General features: G+C 39.9%; 1 protein-coding gene across 2 annotated transcripts in view; it reads left to right on the top strand.

Annotated features, from left to right (window-relative positions):
• The window catches only part of VPS13B (vacuolar protein sorting 13 homolog B), an 886,671-nt gene that overhangs the window by 460,091 nt on the left and 400,704 nt on the right, over positions 1-25,876 (top strand). The window contains exon 23 of one of the 2 annotated variants that reach the window (XM_075825953.1): positions 14,858-15,092. In XM_075825953.1, the coding sequence (XP_075682068.1) occupies positions 14,858-15,092 (235 nt within the window). Of the gene's footprint in view, positions 1-1,240; positions 2,005-14,857; positions 15,093-25,876 lie in introns of those variants that run through there. The other variant, XM_075825951.1, reaches the window with a different exon arrangement.

The following is a 25,876-nucleotide window of genomic DNA, read 5'->3' as shown; positions in this document are numbered from 1 at the left end:
AGTCTATGGGGCTCCCGTAATTACGGGTGGCTACGTGTGTGCACCCGTAATTACGGGAGCGTTGCTAGGCGACGTCAGCGGATACTCACTGTCCAGGGTGCTGAAAGAGTTAACTGATCGGCAGTAACTCTCAGCACCTGGGACAGTGACTACTGGTGGAGTTAATAGTATTAAAAGTTAACTTACCCAGAACTCCTCTTCTTCCGACAGTCCGGCTTCCCGGGATGACGTTTCATCCCATGTGACCGCTGCAGCTAATCACAGGGCAATCACTGGCTGCAGCGGTCACATGGACTGCGGCGTCATCCAGGGAGGTCGGACTGGATGTCAAGAGAGGGACGCGTCACCAAGACAACGGCCGGGTAAGTATGAATTTCTTTTACTTTTCCTGCGGAAAGGGTTGTCCCTTCTCTCTATCCTGCACTGATAGAGAGAAGGGCTGCAAATTAGTGCAGTGGAATTTTGCAGGGAAAACATGCCTGTAAATACGGGTGGAATACTGGTGACACCGTACCCGTATTTACGGGTCGAATACGTGTGACCAAGGACCCATATTTACGCCAGTATTTATGGGAGAACCATAATACGTTCGTGTACATGAGGCCTCACGCTGGAAGAAACAAAGTTGTATTGGAAAATAACATGCCCAGTAATTCTTATATACTTCTAGTTTTGATTTTTGCAGTCTAATGAGTTTGAAGATCCAGTAATAGAGCAGGACAGGTACCTCTGTTGTGGTTAAACAGTCAGCAGAATACCATCTGCAATTACCATTACCCCATACTCTACCATCAAATATCCTGCGCCTCCTTGCCTGCTGATTTCCATACCAATGGCTATTCCAATAATAGAAGCATACACATTAATTTCTATAATTGCATAATATATGCATTTATTTGTATGAACCTTGGCTCATTATATGTTCACTGGCACAAATAAAAATATTGGTGTTGCGCTTTGCGTGCCTAAAGGGTTATATCTATAATTTTTCAAGGGTTAAGCTGTGACTCCTAGGGCAAGACAAGATACTTTGTTGGCATATAGGCACATCACATTCCGTGGCGGCCTGTAAATGAGTGAATTTCCCTTCATTTGTAGTGCACGTCTGTTCCGTTGGTAGGACACTTGTAGGCAGTATGAACCACTGCTGCGCCATCATCTCATGATGCAATTCTATTAATGTCTTGGGGATTCAGACGCTATATGCCATATTTATTTGTGCATCTTTGTTGTATTGCAGGTTGTTTGGACAAAGATGACCCAAGTAAACCAAAATGTTGTTAGAAATGTATTCATTCAATGAAGGAAAACTGCTGTTCAGACCTGCCTGGCCTTATGTGAATAAGTAACTACCCCCTTCGCTTCTAAATCAGCCAGTTAACCAAATGCAATTGACAATTTGGTTCAATTTCACTAGCCACACCCAGGCATGATTACTGCCAGACCTGTTGAATCTAAACACAATGTGAAGCAGTCTAGAAGGTCCCAAAAAGCAGCACACGATTCCACGTTCTAAAGAGATTCTTACACACATGTCAAATAAAGTCATTGAAAACCTCCAGTTTGGAAAAGGTTACAAAATCATTGCTAAGGTACGCCAAAAAACATCTACAATTCCTCTGGGATAATATTCTGTGGACTGATGGGTCAAAACTGGAACTTTTTGGGTCTCGTTACATCTGACGTAAAGCGAACATATTCCACCATAAGAACATACTAACAGTCAGCATGGTGGTGGTGGTAGTGTGATGGTCTGAGGCTACTTTACTTCTGTAGGACCTGGACGACTTGTCATAAATGATTGAACCATTAATTCTGCTCTAAAAGAAAATCCTCAAATGTGGCCCAAACCTTAAATGGATTTTCCCACGAGAGACCTTAATGACACATCCACAGAATGTCATAAATGTCGGTTAGATGCGGGTCCCACCTCTGGGACTTGCACTAATCTCTAGAATGGGGCCCCTAAACCCCGTTCAGCTGCTCTGCGTTGCAGCTGAATGAGGTGAATTCCGACCATGAAAAGGGTTATATGGTCGTGAGTTGTGTAAACCGCGTAACTCGCTGAGCTACGCTGTTTCCATAAGTTCCATAGAACTGAATGGTAGTTACAGAAACAGCGAAGCTCGCATGTCATGCTGCTTCCATAACTGCCATTCACTACTATGGGAGTTACGGAAACACCGTAGCTCAGCAAGTTTCGCAGTTTACGTAACTCCCGACCACATAACCAGGAAGTGGCCGGGAGTCAGCGATATCAGACAGAGCTAGAACGGGGTTTAGGGGGCCCCGTTCTGGAGATAGGTGCGGGTCCCAGAGATGGGACCCGCATCTATCTGTTATTTATGACGTATACTGTGGATATGTCCTAAATGTCTCTCGTGGGGAAACCCGTTTAAGTGCAGTTGGGTTACGCAGCAGAACAATGTTCTGAAGCACAAGCAAGTTCAACTCTGGCTCAAAAGAAACAAAATTAAGGTTTTGGAGTGGCAGAGTCAAAGTCCTGACTTGAATCCCATTGAGATGCTGTGGCAAGGCCTTAAACGGGTAGTTTGTGCTCGAAAACCCTCCACTGTAACCAATTTCAAACAATTCTGAAAAGAAAAGCGGCCTAAATTTCTCCGCAGTGATGTAACAGACTCATTGCAAGTCATCACAAACATTTGATTTCAGTTGTTATTGGCATGAGTGGCACAGCCAGTTGTTAGGTTTATTACTTTTTCACTTGGGTTATATAGGTTTTAAATAAATCTTTATCCTCAATAAATGGAATGATCATTTAAAAGCTGCATTTTGTGTTTGCTCGTGTTGTCTTTATCGTATATATTAAAATTAGTTGGATGATCTAAAACATCTAAATGCGAAATATTAGCAAAAATAGTAGAAATTGGGTGAGGGGCAAATACTTTTTCACAGCACTGTATATAGATTTGTGTAATAGAATTATAAATTTGATATATTTACATTGAATTAGAATCTTTTGGAGATTTTTTTTAATAGAACGTAATACGTGATAAAAAAAATAAATAAAAAAAGACGTGCGTGTCTGTTCATCATCATATTGCACGTGTGTAATCTCCCTCTATGTAGCATTTTGGTTTATCTGCATTCTGCTGGGAAGTGGTGTGTGTACCTGCCCTTATGAGTAAGTATGGCCTGTTCAGTAATTTTAAATTAATACGTGATATGTACATCATATTTATAAGTAGACTGGGAAATTTTAGGCTAAATATGTAAACATTTCCCCTTCTACTGAAATTCAGAGCACCATTTAAATATTACATATAAAGTTAAGTACAAAATATACATTAACTAGATGTATCTACGTCCCTGGATCCTGCTAATGTAGCACAGAAGTATGATGTAGTCCTCTTCCCTGAAGTCAGGATGGTAACACCGCATTTTTCTTTGCTGCATCATTAGCAATTGATATTTTTCATATGTAACTCTTGACATAACAGGAATTAAAATAGGAGGTGATTCTATTTCAAGAATTTGTAATAATTCCTTCTCTTTAACACATAAATGTGTCCAATATTGGCCAGAGAACACGTTGCTACCAAAACTGTAACAAGATCCGTGAAACATAGACGACGTTTCCATGGAAAAATGAAGTAACGCTCACTACAGCTGTGATGCATTAATGAATAGGATATTTTTTTTTTTTTAAAGATCATTTGTGTTTGGTGTGGCTCAGTGGGTCCCAACCAGATGGTTTCCATGAACAAGATGTGACCCCCAGCTCGAGGACTTCTTGCTAGCAGATTACTTTACTTTCTTTTGCTCTGCAATATCAGATCTTTACATTAATGCAATAGTTACTGTTACAGATTTATACCTCGCCCCGTAAATCACACTCTAGATTATGTCTCTCAAATCAAAATTTTTTTTAAATGTGAAATCTATGGTCATTTAAAAAATCACCTAAAATAGTTTGTGTATAATAGTATTTATGTTCCTCACCGCTGATGGCCATTGTTGCATGCCACATGTTATAACAGAAGATCTGTGATCAGATGGATGGAATGAAAGTGTAAAGCTGATTTCGGATGTATTGTCACAAGGGGACACATACAGTTGGGGAGTGTGGGTGGTCTCCTATAAGCTTGTTGGACGAAACTTAAGGTAAACAGCTTCCCATTTTAATGACTGTAATTTAATCACAATGAAGGTGTTAGTGACAAATATGTTTAGATATCATAGTAATTGGTACCATGTTTTACAGTCGTTGCCGTAAACACTGAGAGATCTAACAAGATTAAAATGGCTGGTAGAGTAACAAAGAAAATAATAATATGGATGGTTAAGTGAAGTGTCCATTGTCACATGTAGTTCAGGGTTCTCATGTACTATATTTTTGTTATTGATCTTTGGGATAGGCCGTCAATATTAGATTGGTGGGGGTCCAAATCCTGACACCCCCACCGATCAGAGATTGATGGGGCCGCGGCGTTCGCCACCGAAGCCCTTTCCCAGTTTATTAGCAGAACGCCGTACATTTCCATAGCAGTTGTGCCAGGGATTGCAGTTACGTTCCATTCAAGTGAATGGTACTGAGCTGCAATCCCAGGCGCAGCCGCTATGAATGTATATGGTGCTGTGCCTGGTAAACACTTAAGTTAGTCACGTGGCCCCTTCAGTCAGCTGATCAGCTGGGGTGCGGGGAGTCAAACCCCCACTGATCTGATATTGATGGCTTATCTTAAGGATGAATCATCAATATAAACTGCCCGGAGAACCTCGTTAATTTATATGTGAAGTTTCATAAGGTTTGCAGACGTTAAACAATGGAGGCTCGTCCTCTTACCCCAATAAATAACTACACCCACACAGTCTTCTTTTGGCAAAATTGAGGCTTGTGCTACCTTTAAACAAAAAATACTCTAATTACAATGTAGGATAAGCCTGATAAATTTCAACACGACACTTCCCAAGCTGGGACTCCCCGGCTGCCAGCTCCAGACCACCTGTGCCCACTTGCCATGACTGTTCCATCAGTCAGGTGCTGGATCTCCATTTGGCCTTCATGACTGCCCATGTCCCACACATCTTCAGGACCTTCCACAGCTAGTGTATTGTCCCCCCCCCCCCCCGCATACGTGTTCATCCTGCCATGCAGCTAGCGATTAGCTCGTTGTGGCTTTTTACCAAACAGTTGTTAGCATGAGTATTGTGTCATGATCCAGACTTAAACATAACAAAATAATGCACGCCACCCCTTAGTCCATCCTCCAATCCATAACCTCCACCTTTTCTCACCAAACTGCCTATTTCATATCTTGGTTCAGGTGTAAATAAATAGCTCACCCTCTACCCCCAGATTTTCTGGCATCTAAGACCAATGTGGCCTTTGCTGTTTTATCCTTTTTATTTATTTTTATGGCGCAAGAACTTCTTGCAAAGATGTAACTAGCCTTTAATCCTGTTTTTTTGTGTGATATTTTGTGATTCATCATAACAGAAAACATGAAAACTTTACAGGCAAACCCTAATGTTCCAAAACATTCAAGGGATAAATATTAAGGCCATGTGTCGGGTCTTTCTGCTACTCTCCTCCGTCAGAGGAGCAGAACAAGGGAAAACCAGAAGCGACGGTTTCGTTGCACCACGAACACCACTGATGGAAACCATTTACTTTAATGGATTCTGTCAGCTTTTTGACGGGGTGTCCATAGCTCGCTTTTGTTTACTCGTCCAGATCTGTGACAAGACCCCTAACAGAGCCTCCAACACAGACGTGAACAGACTAAACAATTCTGGTAGAGGACTCCTCTCATTATAATCTGACACAATACCATATATCAAGGAGAAATATTGTATGAAAATAATTGGTATTTATGAAAGTAGAATGTCCCTTTCTTCGGTACCAAATGGTCAAGGGGACTCTGCCTTTGTTTTTGTCAAGATTAGTTATTTGGAGACTTAAGAATAAACTTCTATATAGCGCCAACATATTCTATAGTGTATTAGAATTGAAGATCCAACTAACAAGAAAATACAAACCAGTCACCCAGTCAGTATCTGCAACAAGGGTAGAAAGTTGAGAGCACAACAGAGTGAAGAAGTAAAGTTGAGGGATATTTGGGACTAGGTCAGGTTGTGTGTGGTCCATGGCCTGGGGTTGTAGCTGGACTATGGTTATGTCACAAACGGTAAACCCCCTTGAAATTAGATTTAAAATAAAAATGAAAAAATAAATAGAAAGTATAAAAGAAAAAAAAGAAAAGATTGAAGAGTAGAGAAAAGAGGAGGTTGAAATAAAATAATTGGGGGAGTGGGCATGAAATGGGGGGTACAAATATAAGGTCTGGGTTCTCAGTATCCGACACATCATAGCTCAACTATTCACTTTAGAAAATCCATTTCCCTGACCCATTGTTTTAATCCTGCCATAAACTGAGCAGGTGGCCTTTTTATGTGATGTCTTAGTGTCCCATGGAAAGCTTCCCATTTTGAATTGTCGGAAGTTAACTATAAACCTTTGACTAGGTTATTTTTTCCGGTTTGCATGTCGGCAAAACCTGGTTAACCGAGCATACCTAGGCCCGAGCTGTAGTGATGGCACATCTGACCTCTTCCTAATGAACCAGAAAATGATTGTGGATCTCAGAGGAACAAACCTTGAAACCTTTACACAGTGACTAATTCTAGCCGGGTTCTTAAGAGAAATGTAAATGCGTTACATCTGGAACAATACATGGTCCAGGATAAATAAAGTACGTCCTGCAATCTTGGATCAATAAACTACTTATCAAAGGCGTAATTAACTTCAACGCATGACTCAAATAGCACTAACATCAGATACAAACAGAGACTTTGTGAAACAATATATTTATTTTTTCAAAATTCCACTATTTTCCTGCAATGAATTCTTGTCAGGTTCTCTAAGCGAGAGACCACAGAATTGTTTAATTGTGAATGCATATTTAGGTTGTGTGTGCCAGGTTTTCACTTTATTTAAAATGAGGAATATCATGCAGATGGGAAGATTGCTCTCTTTTCCCTTATCCTATTCTGAAGTATCAGTACTATTTATGTAGAGCTACAATAACAGGCTGCTGAGACTTAAAGTAGGCTAAGAAGTCCCTTTCAATTTAAATAGGAACTAAACTTTCAGCAAACTTTTGATATGTCCTAGAGACTTAACAAAAGTTTGTATTGGTTGGGGTCCGGGTGCTGAGACTCCCACCGTTGCTCAAACGAAGGTGCAGAAGTGCTCAGCTGAGCGCTTTGCTCCTTCGGCTGTGATCGGCGCTCCCTGTCAGGCTGAAGACGTCTCTCATAGTCGTTCTATGTGAGCCGTCTTCACTGTGACTACAATATTATCTCTTCTAGGAACAAATAAAGCTATAGACAATCTTTACTTTTATTTAACCCACAGGCTGCACACAGTAGTCATATAACAGTGCCTATGTGCATGGGCAGCACAGTGGCGCAAGGGGTTAGCACTGATGTCTTGCAGCACCGGGGTCCTGGATTTGAGTCCGACCAGGGTAACATCTGCATGAAGCTTGTATGTTCTTCCTTTGCTTTGTTTGTATAGGTTTCCCTCGGATTCTTCATCTTCCTCCTACAATTTAAAAAGCATAAAGGAGGGGTAATTGGAGCTCTTTAAAGTTGTCCCTAGTGTGTCTGAAATAGGGGAGTAAGATTGTGAGCCCCATTGAGACAGGGACTGATGTAAATAGCAACACTCTGTTGGCGCTACATAAGCAATGGGAAATATGAAATGATTGGCATGTTCCAGTTAATTCTATCACATTACAGACAGTACTATTAAGTCATTGAATCTTGTTCATGGTCATCCAGTTTAACCAGGAGATTTGTTAGTCTTCACTGAAGTTTCAGAGTTTGACTGTGAGTGTGCAAATCCATACCAACTTTCTGAACTGTGCCCAGCATCATTTATTGGTTCGGTAAGTACACATGTAAAGTTATGGGAATGCATTCTGAACATTTGTATATTGAAATGTTTTAGAACCTGGCAATTCTTCCAAATGCCGAACATCTTGACAAACCAGTTTTCCAGCTTAGCTCTGAATCTCATGTTGTGGAAGGAAGTGGAAGCCACAATCTTATAGGGGATCTCAACCACAATTACAAGCCAAGAAACAGAGTTTAAATTCTGTAACCTCAAAAACATCTTGAAACCAGTTACGTGATGCGTTATTGTAGATATTGGTGTCTTGAAAAAGCTGCTGCCATTAAACTACTCTGGCATGAGAGTCCTCAATGTAAAAGTATTGGGAAGGAACCTTGTATTTTCTGTGCATTTACTGACCATTTGAGTCGTATTTCACAACTCTCATCCGTACAGACTCATCCTTAAGTTGATAAACCCACTTGTTCAGTAGTGACCTAACATCTCAACCAGTCTCAGCTACTTGCTGATGACCCCTATATGAATTAATGTTGCCCTATCCTCATTGTTCACGGACCATGATTATGGGCAGGGACAGCCACGGACAGTCACCCGCATTTGCGGGCTGTGCTCCCATTATAAAGTATGAGAGCACGTTCCGTAAAATAAAAAAATAGGACTTTGTCCTATTTTTTATGGAAGCTTTCTATGGCCCAGTCACCTTCCCGTAAATATATGGGAAGGTGTCCGTGAGCCATAGAAATGAATGGAACCGTATTTTGATCCGCAATTACGGTCCTTAATTGTGGACCAAAATTAGGGTTGTGTGCATGGGGCTTTCGTAACAGAGTATTTTGTCAGTGGATGACAGTCTTGATGCTTTTGTGGGGATCCAGATTTGTCACTCACGACCACTTCATTTTGGAAGTTAATCATTGTCTTGACTTTGAGTGGAATTCCATTATTAACGAATAGTTACCAATTCAGTAACCACGACACAAAAGTAGCTTGACAGGGTAGAGGTCTACTATGGCAGTAGGGCCCCCAGGTTATTCCATTGGTATCTATCTATTTGGCCTTGCTAGAGGCTGGCACTAATGCTTTGGCATACTTGGTATTCCAAAGCATTATACAAACGATCAAATGCGGACGAACTATAAAAGAGTTACATATAGTGTAATATAATACTTTTTTTCGTAGACGTAGCCGTATGAGGGCTTATTCTACTTCGAATTCTAATTTTTATTGGAACCATTTTGGTTTCCTTAGAACTTATTGAATTACTTTTATAAAAATGTTATAAAAGGGGTATTGGGAAAATAAAGTCCGCCATTTTTTAAATATATTTTTTACATGTTGTTAAATTTAGTGGTATTAATTGTTATCTTTACTCTATGGGTGGTCATGTGTGCAGCAATGCCTTTTATATGTATTTTTCTTATGAAGAAAAATTACATGTAATGTATCATTATTTTCATTTTACATTATTTCAATAATTACAATATACTGCCATACTTATGTGTTCCAGTATATTGTGTCTGTAAATAGAAATATGGTACTGTTATGGCAATCCACGGGTATGCCTCAACAGGTTTTTACAATGGATAGCCCTGGGGACTTTTATCTATTTTCAGGCTGTCCATATTGTTATCACGCTCATGACGCCGGAGATGGGGATCGCTGGTACAAGGAAATTGTGTGTGTGTTCCCTCCCCCTCTGTACAGTGTTGCAATCAGGTTTGATCGCAGCAATCCACTTTATTTGTCAACTGCTGGGATTGTAGTTCTTTCTGATTCCAGCAGTTGCGGTGGGAGTGCGGCTTTGTGTTCCTAAACTACCTGAGGCCCTTAACATAGTATTGCTTCACGGTGTGTTAATGGTTTAAAGTAATATTCCAGTTCAAAGATGGAACAGACTTTATGGGGCCCCCTGTATCAAACATTGTTGGGGCAAGTAATAAAAAATATCTCTCCTCCGTTTTCTTTCCCGGCTTCAGAATGGAGCAGGTAGACTCTGATACGTAATGTCACCAGCTGTAGCCACCTGCTTTATTCTTATAATGTGCTGACGTCTATTGACAAGCTGTAGCATAATGTAGAGGGATCTCTGATTACCGCTTCCGTCACATTGCTATTGTAGGGAAGCAGTAGTCTGAAGTCAGGGCGACCCATGGGATTGTGATAGCATCTTAAAGCCGCTACTGTGAGCCTATTGACCAAAGGATATCAGGGCTGGATATAGGTTTCCAGCTTTTATGTCATATGGAAAGCTAATATCACACCATATATTTGCTTCAACTATCTTCTGATGTGTCATTGAGCATTGGAGGGAGTAAGGCGAGTAATGAGGGTCTCAACCCATGGACACCCACTGAATCTATCTTCTGCCATGTCTCAATAAAGAAAATAGGTAAAGCCAAAGGTTTAATTTAAATAAGTAGGCAGCTGGGAGTGATCGGTCAATAATGTCCGTGCATACGTTTGGGAAGGTGCCTATATTACCCTCTGGCCATCACATCCTTTTTTAACCTATTTGCGTTTTATGTGGAACCTACTGTATGTGTCCTATACATAAATCCTCCAGGTTCATAGACTAATATTCTGAACCCAGGTCGCGAGCAGCAGTCCAGGGCATTGTCACGTGTACATTGCAGTAGCTGGGATCTGCCTGATCTAGAGCTAATGAACTGCAAACAGAAGAGGATTTTGTCACCTGAAGTGCCAACACACTTTCAAGGGCAGTCATATTTTCTTGGATGAACTTGTGGAAAGGTAGATAGATTTCTCATTACGCACATATGGCTGTTACTTCTGGATCTGGTTTACGGAGCAGACATGTTTGACTGTTCATGGTTAGGAACATGAAATAAAAACGTATTAAAACATCTTTTTATATGCATTTGAGTTGATTCCAATAATTCTTTATTTTTTTTTGTGAAACAAGGAATTACTAATAGTTTTCTTTATCCACTAGCTTTACTCCCTAAGATCCTTTGTTCTTTAGATAACACATTATTTTTAGATATTTTATACACAGTCTTGTTGCCATGTGAGCATACATTATTGATATGACAATCTGCTTTATTACTGACTTTGTCACGAGATTTGGGCTTTATGGTTGACGTTAACACAGGGAAATGCATAGAGTTCTATTGATTGACTAGACCTATGCCTAAAGAGTCCTTTTGGCATATGCTTGGCCAGTATTCCTTTTTTTCAACGGTATTGAAAAGCATATTTGAATTCACTTTTCGATTTTATATATATATATATATATATATATATATATATATATATAATGTTACAGATGTAAAGGATGAAGCTGCAGCTGGGTTAGAACAATCGACCACCTGAATAGGGGAACCGCTGGATGTGTATATGTGTGTGTGTATATATATATATATATATATATATATATATATATATATATGCAAAAAAATGGCGCTTCCAAAAAATATCACTGCTAACATCCAATAGAGGAGAATCCAGTAGTTCAAAACAAGACTACATTTATTAGAACAAACATAAAACGGACTACGCGTTTCTACGCCGAACCGGCGTCTTCATCAGGTCAAATACTCAGGTCAAATATATATTTGACCTGATGAAGACGCCGATTCGGCGTAGAAACGTGTAGTCCGTTTTATGTTTGTTCTAATAAATGTACTCTTGTTTTGAACTACTGGATTCTCCCTCATTCCAGCTCTGTTTTGTAATTGTTCATTTTTTTCTGGACCCCCATTCCAGAGGTATGGCCTACTGTTGTGTTGGTGCCCTATATACTAATTTGCTGTAGTTAGCCAACGAGGTGGAGCTAGCTTCCCTCCCTCTGATGCGGACCAATCAATGTGACGGAGCTTGAGTGTAGTTCACGCCCTGTTTGTTAACTACAGCAAATTAGCATGGAGGCAGCCAACACAACAGTGGGCCCAATCTCTTGAACGGGGGTCGAAGAAAAAAAAAAAGTGCTGGAATCATGGAGACAGCGCTATTCACTTCAGTAAACCAGTTCAATTTATGACCTAGGGACAGGTCCGCTTTAAAGGAAAACGTTGTTGCTATCCTGTGTTCTCTATGGACATAAGTTGTTACCAGCAGAATCTGACAGCGGCTTGTCTCCCTCTCCCTATTAAAATAAACATACATGCTCCGCTCATCTGAACATGCATGTTTATGGGGAGTTGGGAGAGAAAGCTGATTAGTTATTAGTAATATGAACTATAGTGTAAATGAGTAATATTGGAATGCATAAATGTCCGATCAAACTGAAATCACTTCCCAGGTAAACTGAGGAAAATGTGGAAATTACATATATTGAGTTTAGTTATTCTTTAGAGAGATTGAAAAGACAAAGTTAAGTTGGTTTGACAAGGGCAGATATCGCCCGTGTTTACCATTTTTAAAACGAGCGCCGATCGACAATACATCTTGTCGATCAGCGCTCGTTGCTCCCTTTAAACAGAGCAATGATCGTTTAGTATGGGGAGGAATGATCGGTACTACGATCGCTCGTCCCTATGCATTTGCATCATGTCGGCAGCACAGCTCACTGTTTACACAGGGAAATGTGCTGCTGACTAGCGAGAACATAAAATATGTGATCAGCCGATGAACGATCGTTTCCCCGCGTTCACCGGCTGATAGTTTCTCTAAGATATTTTTATTATTTTAAATTGCATTTCTGCTATATTTCCAATACTTTTAGGTGGGAGGTTCTTAGCGCACATTTTAAGATGTGTAACCCCACCTGCCACGACATGGATAACTTCATACAGATGGGTCACTACACTTAGAGGTTGTCCATGCTGTGGCAGGTGGGCCCACACAATTTGATAAAAATCTTCGCTAAGAACCTCACATTATAAGTATAGTAAATATAGCAGTAATGCAATTTAAAATGATAAAAATATTAAATGGTTGCACATACCTTAGTTCAGGGTGAATCTATATTTCTGTGTTTGTTTCCTTAGACATTCGCCACCTAAAATAATTGTTTAGAAAAATCATATAAGCACCACAGGTGAGTTATGTCATGGCTGCTGCTCTCTTCCATTTTCTGTAGTCGGTACAGTGCCGATCTAGCTTTGAGATGAATGTCTGATTCATTTCTGTTGGACTGGTTACTAAATGAATGCGCCAATACCTCTTCCCAGTGCATCCATGGCACATTTGCATTAAGCAAGCATTTAAAACAAGTGCTCCGACTGTGGATTCTAGGTGCCGTTAAGCGGATGCCATAGCACCTACTGAGTGGTTTCCAATAGAGCATCTAAAAGATGCAGTTACTTAAAGAGGCTCTGTCACCACATTATATGTGCCCTATCTTGTACATAATATGGTCGGCACTGTAATGTAGATTACAGCAGTGTTTTTTATTTAGAAAAACTATCTATTTTCACCAAGTTATGACCTATTTTAGCTTTATGCTAATGATTTTCTTAATAGACAACTGGGCGTGTTTTTACTTTTGACCAAGTGGGCGTTGTGGAGAGAAGTGTATGACGCTGACCAATCAGCGTCATACACTTCTCTCCATTCATTTACTCTGCACATAGTGATCCTGCGTTGTTCACTATGTTCATCACATACACGCACATTAACATCAGACATCGCGTCCAACCAGGACGTGATGTCTATTCACAATCCTGTCACTTCAGTAACATTTGTGTGTGACTTAATCACACAGCACATCGAGAGCACGCTGTGCTGTCATTTATAGTGAGATCTCGCGAGATTACGCTTGCGTTACCGAAGTGTCGGGATTGTGAATAGACATCGCGTCCTGGCTGGAGGTGATGTCTATTAACTCTCAAGACACTTCAGTAACGTTAATGTGTGTGTATGTGACTGCACATAGTGATCTTTCTAGATCATAATGTGCAGAGTAAATAAATGGAGAGGTGTATGACACTGATTGGTCAGCGTCATACACTTCTCTTTACAACGCCCACTTGGTCAAAAGTAAAAACACGCCCAGTTGTCTATTAAGAAAGTCATTAGCATAAAGCTAAAATAGGTCATAACTTGGTGAAAATAGATAGTTTTTCTAAATAAAAAACACTGCCGTTATCTACATTAGGGTATGTGCACACGCTAGCTTGCTTTTACGTCTGAAAAGACAGACTGTTTTCAGGAGAAAACAGCTGCCTCGTTTCAGACGTAAAAGCTCCTCCTCGCATTATGCGAGGCGTCTGTGACGCTTGTAAATCTTGAGCTGCTCTTCATTGACTTCAATGAAGAACGGCTCAAATTACGTTGCAAAGAAGTGTCCTGCACTTCTTTGCCGAGGCAGTCAATTTACGCGTCGTCGTTTGACAGCTGTCAAACGACGATGCGTAAATTACAGGTCGTCTGCACAGTACGTCGGCAAACCCATTCAAATGAATGGGCAGATGTTTGCCGACGTATTGTAGCCCTATTTTCAGGCGTAAGTCGAGGCATAATACGCCTCGTTTACGCCTGAAAATAGGTCGTGTGAACCCAGCCTTACAGCGCCGATCACATCATGTACAAGATAGGGCACTTATAATGTGGTGACAGAGCCTCTTTAAAGAGGTCTGTCCTGGTGTTAAGTATCTTTACAATCTCAGAAGAGGCAAGCAGGCTTGGTAGGACCAATCTTCTGTTTTGCCTACTTCCATATTCACATATTATTACAAAATTAAATTTAGCTAAAAAAACGGGTTTGTTAAAGCAGTATGGGGCACAGTTCCCTTTTTTTGAGCAGCTTTAAAAGTTTGTGTCTTGAACACAAATTCATCTACATTTAGGTTGAGATTACTTCTGCTCTTTTTTTTTTTTCCTGGACAAACTGCACAACACGTTAATTTTTCACAATGAAATTTCACAGCACCATAAATGTCTAAAAAAAACGGTTTGTGGAATTTTTTAAATCATGCAAATCTTATGCCATTTTGTACCATCAGTTGTTTTTCTACCATAGATAACTTTTCTTTTGTTTCTGAAAATATCATCTTCTTTTTACGGTCTACTTAGGTTGAGATCCAGACGTTTTGTGTCTTTTTCCCGAATGACAGTCTACCATCCCCAAGCACCATTGTGTCAAACGATATTCCAGGAACAGTAAGAAGTTGGTACAATGGTCAGGCTTCTATGCCAGGAACTCTTGTTTTCTGCTTGCCACACATTAAAATTATGAGTGCTGGGCATAAACACATTGAACCCATTCAAGAAATTCCATTTGTGGTGCCAAGACCTATAGTGGAAGAAGGTAAAGTGGATTTTATTTCAGATTTTTTATTCTAATTCTCATTATAGTTACTGATCTTATGAAATACCGCATGAGCAAGCCAGAAAAATTGTGTCTTCTTTTACATATGTCATTTGTGTTATTTTTTTTCCCGTTTTTTCTTTTTCTTTTTTTTTTAACCTAACCCATTTGAATACTAAGAAGGATTGTATCATTTATTTATGAGATATAAATGTTTTTGGACCACGTTTGACCCATTTTCCCCAAGTCATAATTGATGAGAGAGTGAGCGTTAATCATCTCTTATGTAATGTACAGCATGAAATGATATTGTGCAGCAGGTCTTATACATTTTCTGGACTGGATCCCTTTCTCGGCAGTTTTATATCTTAACCATGAAATAACTTGTTTATACTCTGAACTATGTCTACTATTATGGTGCTGGAAGAAGCTAAAGCTGATGTGTTACAGCATGGCACCTCCACCCACTGTATCTAGATTGGTTCCCTGGGAAAAATAGCTTTTCCAACACATAAAACATTATGTTGTTTATACATTCTTTTTGTTAATTATTTTAACTGCTTTATCTATTGCATTTAACCATAGAAGAGAAGAAGAAATAGTAGAGAAAGCTGGCTTTTCCAGTGCCCTAACATAACCAGTGTATTCCACGCTAGCTTCAGAAACACAATTTTAATAAGTGCCGGTCTTAGGGAGAAGTGTCCAATAGGCGGCTCCCCTCAGTCTTCTCCTTGCTTGTCGCATTTTGATTGACAGGTCTCTCCCTATTTAAAGCCAGAAGGTAGCTGCCAAACGGACACTTCTTCTCTCTGGGCCTGGCACTTATTAAAATGATATTTTCTCTGCAGCACTATAGAGTAAAGATAGTTCAGTCTAGTTCGGCACCTGTTGCTATTTTATGCTTCCCGTGGATAGTGCATCATGAATATGCTGATAGGTTCCCTTTAGAGCTCCTGGACCCCAGAGCTAACGCAACACTTGAGCCCAATACCTTTATGCCAGTGAATACCCAATACCTTTCTGCCATATTTGAAAATGCCATGTAGTATAGGATGTACTAGGTCAATGCTGCAGCACCATAGTTCTTAGCAGCACAAATGGCTGTTTTCCCATCCACCCTGTATATAGTTTTTTACACTTCCGTTCAGTGACGATTATGCGGCCGCGTAGATACCCAAGAAGAAGAAGAAGAATAGTAAAGACTGTGTTACTCCTATATTGCACTAGTTTTGATATTCATCATTATTAAATCATGGCAGGCTGTGATGGCAGTTTTGTGGTGTAAAATATTACTGTTGTACCTAAAATGATTATCCATTTCTGAACGGAGATGATGATATTGTGTATATTGTAGTCCTGAGCATTAAAACTAATTTTGTTTTAAAAGCAAGTATTTCTGCAGGTCCCAGATACTTTTTAAAGATCTGAGTCCATTCCCCAACGAGATTACCATCTTTTTTCCGCCGCTTCATGTTTCCTATATTGTATAATGCAGTGAACCCTAGACGATGATGGACAGCAGATAAGCATCACCATCTGACCTATTGCACCTCACTTGCTGCTTAAAGTTCACACCATATTTGACCTATGGCATTGTGTTTTCAGCAAGTTTTATATGTCACCCAAATGGAATTTGTTAAAATGTAAGGGAACTTTATAGCTATACCCATAGGATGGACCTTGATTTCTGGTAGGTTTACTGCCTTATGGTTATATTGTTAGTACTGTCTCCCCTCTCCTCATCAGAGCTGTTCCCTTTACATGCCCGGGGTGGTTGCTTACAGGAGGTCACTCTAGAGCAGTGGTCTGCAACCTGTGGTGACACTACAACTCCCAGTGTGTCTTGGCAGAAAGTTGCTGAAAGTTCAGATGCTACTGACTGCTATACAGCTTTATAGGTTGGAGGACATTATTATTGACATCATTTCTATATAGCACCATATATATTTGTATCATGCAGGTGGGAATTTGTTCTGTTATTGACCAGACCGAACAACGTCGATATACTTTTTTTTTTTTGAGATATGGAATAGCGTTATATGTTTTTTTTAACATTGGAGCCTATGGCTGATGTCACAGGCATCCGTTAAACAAATTCATCATGAGCTTTTCATGACGTACCTTTAAAATGAATGCCATATTAGCCTAACAGTGGCATCCGACATGTATAGACTATTATGGTATTGTTTTAACGGATATGACATAAAAAGGTCATGAGAGTTAATGTATCTATTGAACATATCCCTTAATAGTATGTGGGTGACCGATGCCACTGTTAGGCATCCACCACAGCCTACATTTATCGGCGCTCGTTTTTTATGGCCCATCTTTGTAAAATATAAAGAGCTTAATAAAATCTGTAAAAATGTAATAAAATTAGCAAAAATACAAAATGAAAGGCAGGTGGCCAAGGATAGTAAAACAAATCCTAAAAAATTCTTCAAGCATATAAATGCAAAAAAGCCAAGGTCTGAACATGTAGGACCCCTAGATAATGGTAATGGGGAGTTGATCACAGGGGATCAAGAGAAGGCAGAGTTACTAAATGGGTTCTTTAGCTCTGTATATACAACTGAAGAAAGAGCAGCTGATGTAGCCGGTGCCAGTGCTGTTAATATATCGGCTGATATACTGAATTGGATGAATGTAGAGATGGTCCAAGCTAAATTAAATAAAATAAATGTGCACAAGGCTCCGGGACCAGATGGGTTACACCCTAGAATTCTTAAAGAGCTTAGTTCAGTTATTTCTGTCCCCCTTTTCATAATATTCAGAGAATCTCTAGTGACTGGTATAGTGCCAAGGGACTGGCGCAGGGCAAATGTGGTGCCTATTTTCAAAAAGGGCTCTAGGTCTTCCCCGGGTAATTATAGACCAGTAAGCTTAACATCCATCGTGGGGAAAATGTTTGAGGGGCTATTGAGGGACTATATACAGGATTATGTGACAATAAATAGCATTATAAGTGACAGCCAGCACGGTTTTACTAAGGACAGAAGTTGTCAAACTAACCTAATCTGTTTTTATGAAGAGGTAAGCAGAAGTCTAGACAGAGGGGCCGCTGTGGATTTAGTGTTTTTGGACTTTGCAAAGGCATTTGACACTGTCCCCCATAGACGCCTAATGGGTAAATTACGGACTATAGGTTTAGAAAATATAGTTTGTAATTGGATTGAGAATTGGCTCAAGGACCGTATCCAGAGAGTTGTGGTCAATGACTCCTTCTCTGAATGGTCACCGGTTATAAGTGGTGTACCCCAGGGTTCAGTGCTGGGACCACTATTATTCAACTTATTTATTAATGATATAGAGGATGGGATTAATAGCACTATTTCTATTTTTGCAGATGACACCAAGCTATGTAATATAGTTCAGACTATGGAAGATGTTTGTGAATTGCAGGCAGATTTAAACAAACTAAGTGTTTGGGCGTCCACTTGGCAAATGAAGTTTAATGTAGATAAATGTAAAGTTATGCATCTGGGTACCAACAACCTGCATGCATCATATGTCCTAGGGGGAGCTACACTGGCGGATTCACTTGTTGAGAAGGATCTGGGTGTACTTGTAAATCATAAACTCAATAACAGCATGCAGTGTCAATCAGCTGCTTCAAAGGCCAGCAGGATATTGTCGTGTATTAAAAGAGGCATGGACTCGCGGGACAGAGATGTAATATTGCCACTTTACAAAGCATTAGTGAGGCCCCATCTAGAATATGCAGTTCAGTTCTGGGCTCCAGTTCATAGAAAGGATGCCCTGGAGTTGGAAAAAATACAAAGAAGAGCAACGAAGCTAATAAGGGGCATGGAGAATTTAAGTTATGAGGAAAGATTGAAAGAATTAAACCTATTTAGCCTTGAAAAAAGACGACTAAGGGGGGACATGATTAACTTATATAAATATATTAATGGCACATACAAAAAATATGGTGATATCCTGTTCCTTGTAAAACCCCCTCAAAAAACAAGGGGGCACTCCCTCCGTCTGGAGAAAAAAAGGTTCAAGCTGCAGAGGCGACAAGGCTTCTTTACAGTAAGAACGGTGAATTTATGGAATAGCCTACCGCAGGAGCTGGTCACAGCAGGGACAGTAGATGGCTTTAAAAAAAGGGTTAGATAATTTCCTAGAACAAAAAAATATTAGCTCCTATGTGTAGAAATTTTTCCTTCCCTTTTCCCTTCCCTTGGTTGGACTTGATGGACATGTGTCTTTTTTCAGCCGTACTAACTATGTAACTATGTAACTATGTAACTATATTGACCGATGTAAAAGGTTCCTTACTTGTGATATTCTGCCTGATCTTACATGGGGCATAGAGATCAAACTAGGACTCATGCAGGCACAAGACTCTTTAGGTGTTGTATGGATGCTTGGCAACTGTGCCCCCCAGCATGTCATCTGCCTCTTTCCTTGAACGATATAAGATCAGGTGGGATATTGCAGGTAAAGTGACACTTAAACATACACAAGTAATGATTTAAAAGCAAATACACATGTAGGACTTCCGAATAGTAATGGGTCATAGAGCAAGTGTAATGATAACCTACAAGAGACTATGACCGTTGGGGTTTCCATCATGTTAAAATGACGGAAACCTCGACGGAACCTTAATAGACCCCATTATTAGTGAATGGGGTCCATTGTATGAAGGGTACGTCACAGAATCATCTCTTCCATTATAAATGAAATCCATGACATCATGTGAAGATTATTCCTACCAATGTGAATGTTACCTGAAATATTGTCACATCTTCTACTGTCATGCTCCATAGAGATTTCTGGATCAGCGTTTAATGTCCACCACTGGTTGGGTAAGGTTTAAGGTTTAGGTAACACCATTCAGAACAGATGCCTTATAGGCATCGGCCTGTATATATGTATATATATGTGTATACATATATATATATATATATATATATATATATATATACATATACACACACATACACACACATACATATATATATATATATATATATATATATATATATACACACACACATACACACATACATACACACATACACACACACACACACACACACATATATATAAACCCTTTACACCCTCTAAACCCTTTCCCATCTCTGATTATCGTCATCCCATGACACTTCTACGCCAAAAAAGGTGAAGCTTGAACAAGAATCAAATTGAGCTGAATTGGAAACATTTCCAGACTGGAAATGAAGTTCAACTTAGGAACAAAGAGAATATAAATCACAGGGTAATGAGCCCAGTGTATATTATCCAGCAGAAAAGTAATGTGAGAAATGGTAATTGCCGTAGTGTTCATGCTACTGGTTTCTTATCTAAATTAAACAGATAAGTGAAAGAAGATGGAGACTGGGAATCAAAGGAACTAATCAACATGTTTGCCAATCTGAGTATGGACGAGAATTTTGGCTGCATCATAAGAGGAAATGGAAAATAGACGAAGTACAGTAAATTAAAACCATATAGCCCCATTGACCCCGAAGCCCCACATGGCTGTCACTTGGATAGGAGTCTCTATAATACATGATATCTTTAGCTATGTATACCATATTGTTCAGTAAAAAAATACCTTGTATCTGGGGAATAATGGCTTAACTAATTGTATATTTTAGTTACTACCATATAGTTTTATGTACTGATCCATATTTTAGCCTCTATTGTGGTGAAGAGGGAAATATAATCCCATAATAAGAAATTTACTTACGGAAAAGAGGCAAAGTTTCAATAATTTTAAAATCGCTGTTATGGAGATAATAGATGGGAGTCAATAATTTCGAGAAGAGAGCGGCAACAAAAAAAATCTCTTGCGTTTTCTGGAGACATGATTTGCAATTACTTGGCTGGCCGATTGACTTCCCCTGTGATGGTGCTGCAAGGTAACTAAACACTTGCTGCCACCCCCCCCCCCAGATTATGGTAGATCTCTGGGGGTCACAGCAGAGGTGCCACCTGTGATCAGCTTATTTACGAGGGCCCTTCTGACAAAGGGGTATTGTAAAATGTGGACAACCCCTTTTAATCATATCTCCACAGTGAGAAGGAATAGGAGCCTCCTCTCACTGTGACGGACTGCCAGGGACTATTGGGAGAGGTGGACACATTGAGTGATCTGGTCACAAGAAAATAATCCCTATAGGAGCAGTGACCGGTTTCCATTCTTGGATTAAGGTACACTTTAATGAAGGAAAGCTGGCAAGATGTCGCCTCGCGCCATGGTTGGACTTTGTGTTGCGAATATATTACATGGGTGAGGTGAATTTAGTGAAAGTGCAAGAGAGAGATATAGATTTAGACATCAAATTGTAAATGTATAAATCCGAATTATCGCAAGCATAGGTTCACCTTTACATGATCCTATAAACATAGGTTAGGATATTGCAATTCCCTAACAATACCAGAATAATTCTTATCAGCAGGGTCTGTGATCCCCTAAGCCTCTGTTCACATCATATTTGGGGCATACGCTACTGGTGTACTGCCGACCATATGAACTATACCTCTGCCATCGCATGGTATACATATTTTGGTTTCATCTCTTATATTGACCAGTTTAGACTACTAGGCTTTTCAATACAGTCAAAATATGTCGACAAATACCAGCTGAACATATGCCACATATATGGCACATTGGCTATTGAAGTTTATGGGCATGTCGGCGTATAAGCAGTGTATAAATAGAACCCACATTACAAATGTAATGTGAACAGAGTCTTGTATGCAGGCACATCCGTCAGAAGTCTCCTGTAATAAAGAAACCTCTAAATTATTAGTGACTGGTGATGACAGCGAAAATGATCCTGGTATCAAACCTGTAATTCTGCTGATATCATGTGTAATATGGGCATCGAGATATAGATCATGTCGCTAGGAGAAAAACCGCTAACGTTCTTTGTCTTCATATACAACAGGTGTGCATAGATATGTCGCTCAGCCTTCTGTAAATGGATTTTCCTGGTCTATGCAGTGTAAACGTGGAAATCCACACTTTCTGTGACCACTTAACTTCAAGGTGACATTATTATGTTTCCAATTACCTATCCTATCTCAACATCCTGTAGACGGAGCCCAGATTTTTCCTTATGTCGTTTTATTTTCTATACCAAGGAGATCAAAGAAAATCTTTACTATTAAAATCACATATGAGAAAATTTGTTTCCTTTCACACCCAGAAGTCAGGCCTTGCGCCTGTTTCCCCTTTGAAATATGACTGTAACAAGCCAATGTGTCTTTTAAGTTAAGACTTCAGAACGGGGCGGCGAGGAGGATTTCGGGAGATGGACGGATGATAAGCAAGTAGCAGCTTAAACATTTCATCTGATTTTGAATCGGGCAACTCAATCTTCCCTATAAAGAGAGAAATTTCCCCTTGTTACGATAGGCCAAATCCTTTTATAAAAAGTTTATTTTTATAGTGGTTTGTGCGCTGGGAATAATGCCAACCAAATGTTCACATAATCCTGATATTTTCAATTCTTTAATGTAGCTGACGCCGTTCCTTCATGCCGGAACTCTGCCTTATTGAGACAATTATGGTACGAGTTTTAAATCATTCAAGGTGATTTTCCTCCTCTCCTCTAGTACATATGGTTATCTGTCATGAGATGTTATAGGATAATATCTTACAGTTTTTCCCTGAATAACTCCTTGCATGGATCGGGGCATACATCCGATCTGAAGATCTTTCTTTCAAACATTTCAAAAAGATGTCATTATACTTTCCCTTTCCTGAGGAAAAATCTATAAAAAAAAAATATTTGATCGATTGTTCCATCGTAAGTAATGGAACACATTTTTTTTTTCAAGAGCCCTAATGTATTCCCGGTTTTTGGCAGCAGAGATTGTTGTGTTTTACCTCTCAAAAACAGCAAGTGCAAAATTAAGGTCAAGTCATTTTGCAGCTTCCGACACATGACAATAATTCTTTTATCTCACGCCGCGACATGACCTCATGGAAATCGCGCACGTGTTGTGTATGGAACATATTTTTGTGTTCTGCCGTCAGACAAAACTGGATTCATAAAAACATTTGTGATTTGTGTGCAGAGTTCTTACCCATGCGCAAAGTAATTCAGATGTGATCACGTTTTTCCATAAAAAAAATTGCCTAACGTGAGTGTTGCCTTGTCTCCTGTCAGTACCTTGTAGTTTGTGATGCTCATACGTACTAGAGGGGGTTTTGAATTCTATATAGATAAAACGGAGACGTTAAAAGTATATTAAAAAGTTGAAGTATAGATGTCTCCCCATTTTCAATATCTCTGCTTCCTGTCAGTGAATAGATATAGTCTTGTTTAGATTAAGAGGCTGAGAACCTGTCCTGATAATGTGCTGCTCGCACAGATGGCTTGTTCAATGTGATGGATCTCTTTCTTGGGCCGTTTAAATGATTGGGATTTGGGGCATCTCAGCTAGCGGAAATATCCTTGATATTGTGTAATCTGAAAGTCTATTTGTGTCTGTACTGGTTTACCAAAAGGGACACCAAGGGTTACACTCTAATTGTTTAATCTGTTCTTAACCCTTTCATTTTTTTTGTGGCAAGGCCGGGCTCTACGGGCAGTTCAGTGTGCATTGTCCTTGTATAGCAGAGTGTCTACAGCTTAGGTTCTCAACCTATGGTATGTGTACCCAGGGGGTACATGCCATATCCCTAGGGCAGGGGTCAGCAAAGTTCGGCACTCCAGCTGCTGTGAAACTACAACTCCCAGTATGCACTGAGAAGCAAAGGCTTTATTATTCCAGCCAAAGGTTGTCAGGGCATGCTGGGAATTGTAGTTTCACAACAGCTGGAGTGCCGAAGGTTGCTGACTTCTGCGTGAGGGGGTACTTGCACTGCCCTCATATCATACTGGGCATTTAATGTGAAGCAAAAGTATGATTCTAGCCGGGGGGTACTTTTAGGTAATTTGAGTTAGGGGGTACTCTGCTTAGAAACACATCACAGTATTCTCCTTAGTAGATACTTCTAGAATAGAGCGAGTGATGAAGCATACAAGTCTTTTTTTTTCCTAATTGACTCAAATTAAATGTTAGAATAATTTTTTTCCGTGTGCATACTTCTAATATCACACAGAGGTTCAGTATGGGCGCATATAATTCTATGGATTCCATATTGAGTTCTGTGTATAGGAAGATGTGGAGGGATACATTTGTGAAATATATTAAAGCCGTATTCCCAACTCGGCAATCATATATAAAATGTTAGATATGTCAATATCGGTATTTTAGTAAATACATTCATTTTTCAAATCTATACTGGTTTGCAGATATGAATTATTCTCCAGCCAGGCTTCTCTTCATTGTTTGTAACCTGTTACGTATGGTTATGACCACCACCGGGATTCAGCATCGGTGGCCACGCTTGCGGTCTATCTTCTTATTTTGCAGTGAGGATGGCCGGGATCTCTGGAACGCGCATGCCAGTGCATGCGCAGTAGCTCCCTGCTCAAACACCTCTCTTGAATTCGATTCAAGTATGTAGGACAGCCCGCACGCATGCACATTACCCCTGGAGCCGTCCTGTACTTGGCACATGAGTAAAGGAAGGCCGAGTTAGCTGAGCCCTTATCAGGACTAGGTATGTAACATTGTCTGTTACATACTTATGCTACACCGCAGCATGGACTGGCCAATGTCGGTGGTGTAAGCTGCACATAGATCAGATGCATGAGACCGCGTCCTGCTCGGTCTCCTATGCTCCCATCTGCTGTAAAGAAGCCAGCCCTGTATCAGTGCGGGCTTCTGTACTGCCAATGGGGGCACAGGAGACAGGGAATGACGCTGGCTCATACATCTGATTTATGTGCAGCTTACAGCACGGAGCCAACAGTCAGGGCTCCTCCAGGATAGGAATCCCCGGCCAGAGCGTCGGAAATGGTCTGGCTGGGGACTACACTCCTAGAGGGAGTTCCAATGGAGCTAGCCACAGGGAGGGGGGGCGCACTAACCGAGAACAGTGGCTTGATTGACATCAAGCCGCTTATGCCCCCGTTTAGAAAATATAACCACCACTAGCTGCGTTATCTAGTTGAAAAAAAAAGGGAGTTAGGAAATTATGATTTTTTATTTTTTTTAAACCACTATATTTATATTTTTATTTGTTTAGGATGCATAAAAATAAAAAAAAGAAGACTCCACTTGGGAATAACCCTTTAACCATCATGGAGTGATTTATTTTCGATCTCAATGCGTAGATCATTTTTTTATACTTTAACCTCAAGTTATCTATATTGACAACTTATTTTATGTTTTATTTTTAAAATAGAATTGCATTAAATTCTCTTGATATTTTCCATTGATTTAAGATCCTTTATAGAGGAACCTGAGCTTGGCATCCACCATATCATTATCTCGTTTTCCATACAACTGATGTTAATATCAATATTTTATATGGTATTCTTCCCCACAGTAAAAAATTGCCCTAAATTCGCCATAAATCATTGTTCATATGTGTTACAGCTTTCACCCCCGGCCTCCCCAGAAACTTGGACTCTCGGTAAGGATTAAACGATCTCCCGCAAGAGCAAATGATTGTTCTTGAAATTCAACATGCCCAATCCCACTTGACCCAACATCTGCAGTTGGGGAAATGTCGAGCTGTCTCCATACACAGATTGATTGGTGATGGTGCCAATTATTTTTTTTCATCTCGTATGTATGGCCAGATTAAAAGGCATGAAGACAATGATTTAGTGATCTGCACCATAGAAATTAGCAGTTTGAAGATAAATTGAATTGATATGGACCTATTTAGGAATGGTCGTGTTCCTTACACTGTCACTTTTTGG

The sequence above is a fragment of the Rhinoderma darwinii genome, chromosome 5 (assembly GCF_050947455.1).
Source record: "Rhinoderma darwinii isolate aRhiDar2 chromosome 5, aRhiDar2.hap1, whole genome shotgun sequence".
In the NCBI taxonomy this organism is placed as follows: Eukaryota; Metazoa; Chordata; class Amphibia; order Anura; family Rhinodermatidae; genus Rhinoderma; species Rhinoderma darwinii.
The sequence above is the reverse complement of the archived record's forward strand: the minus strand, read 5'-3'. Positions and strand labels throughout refer to the sequence as shown.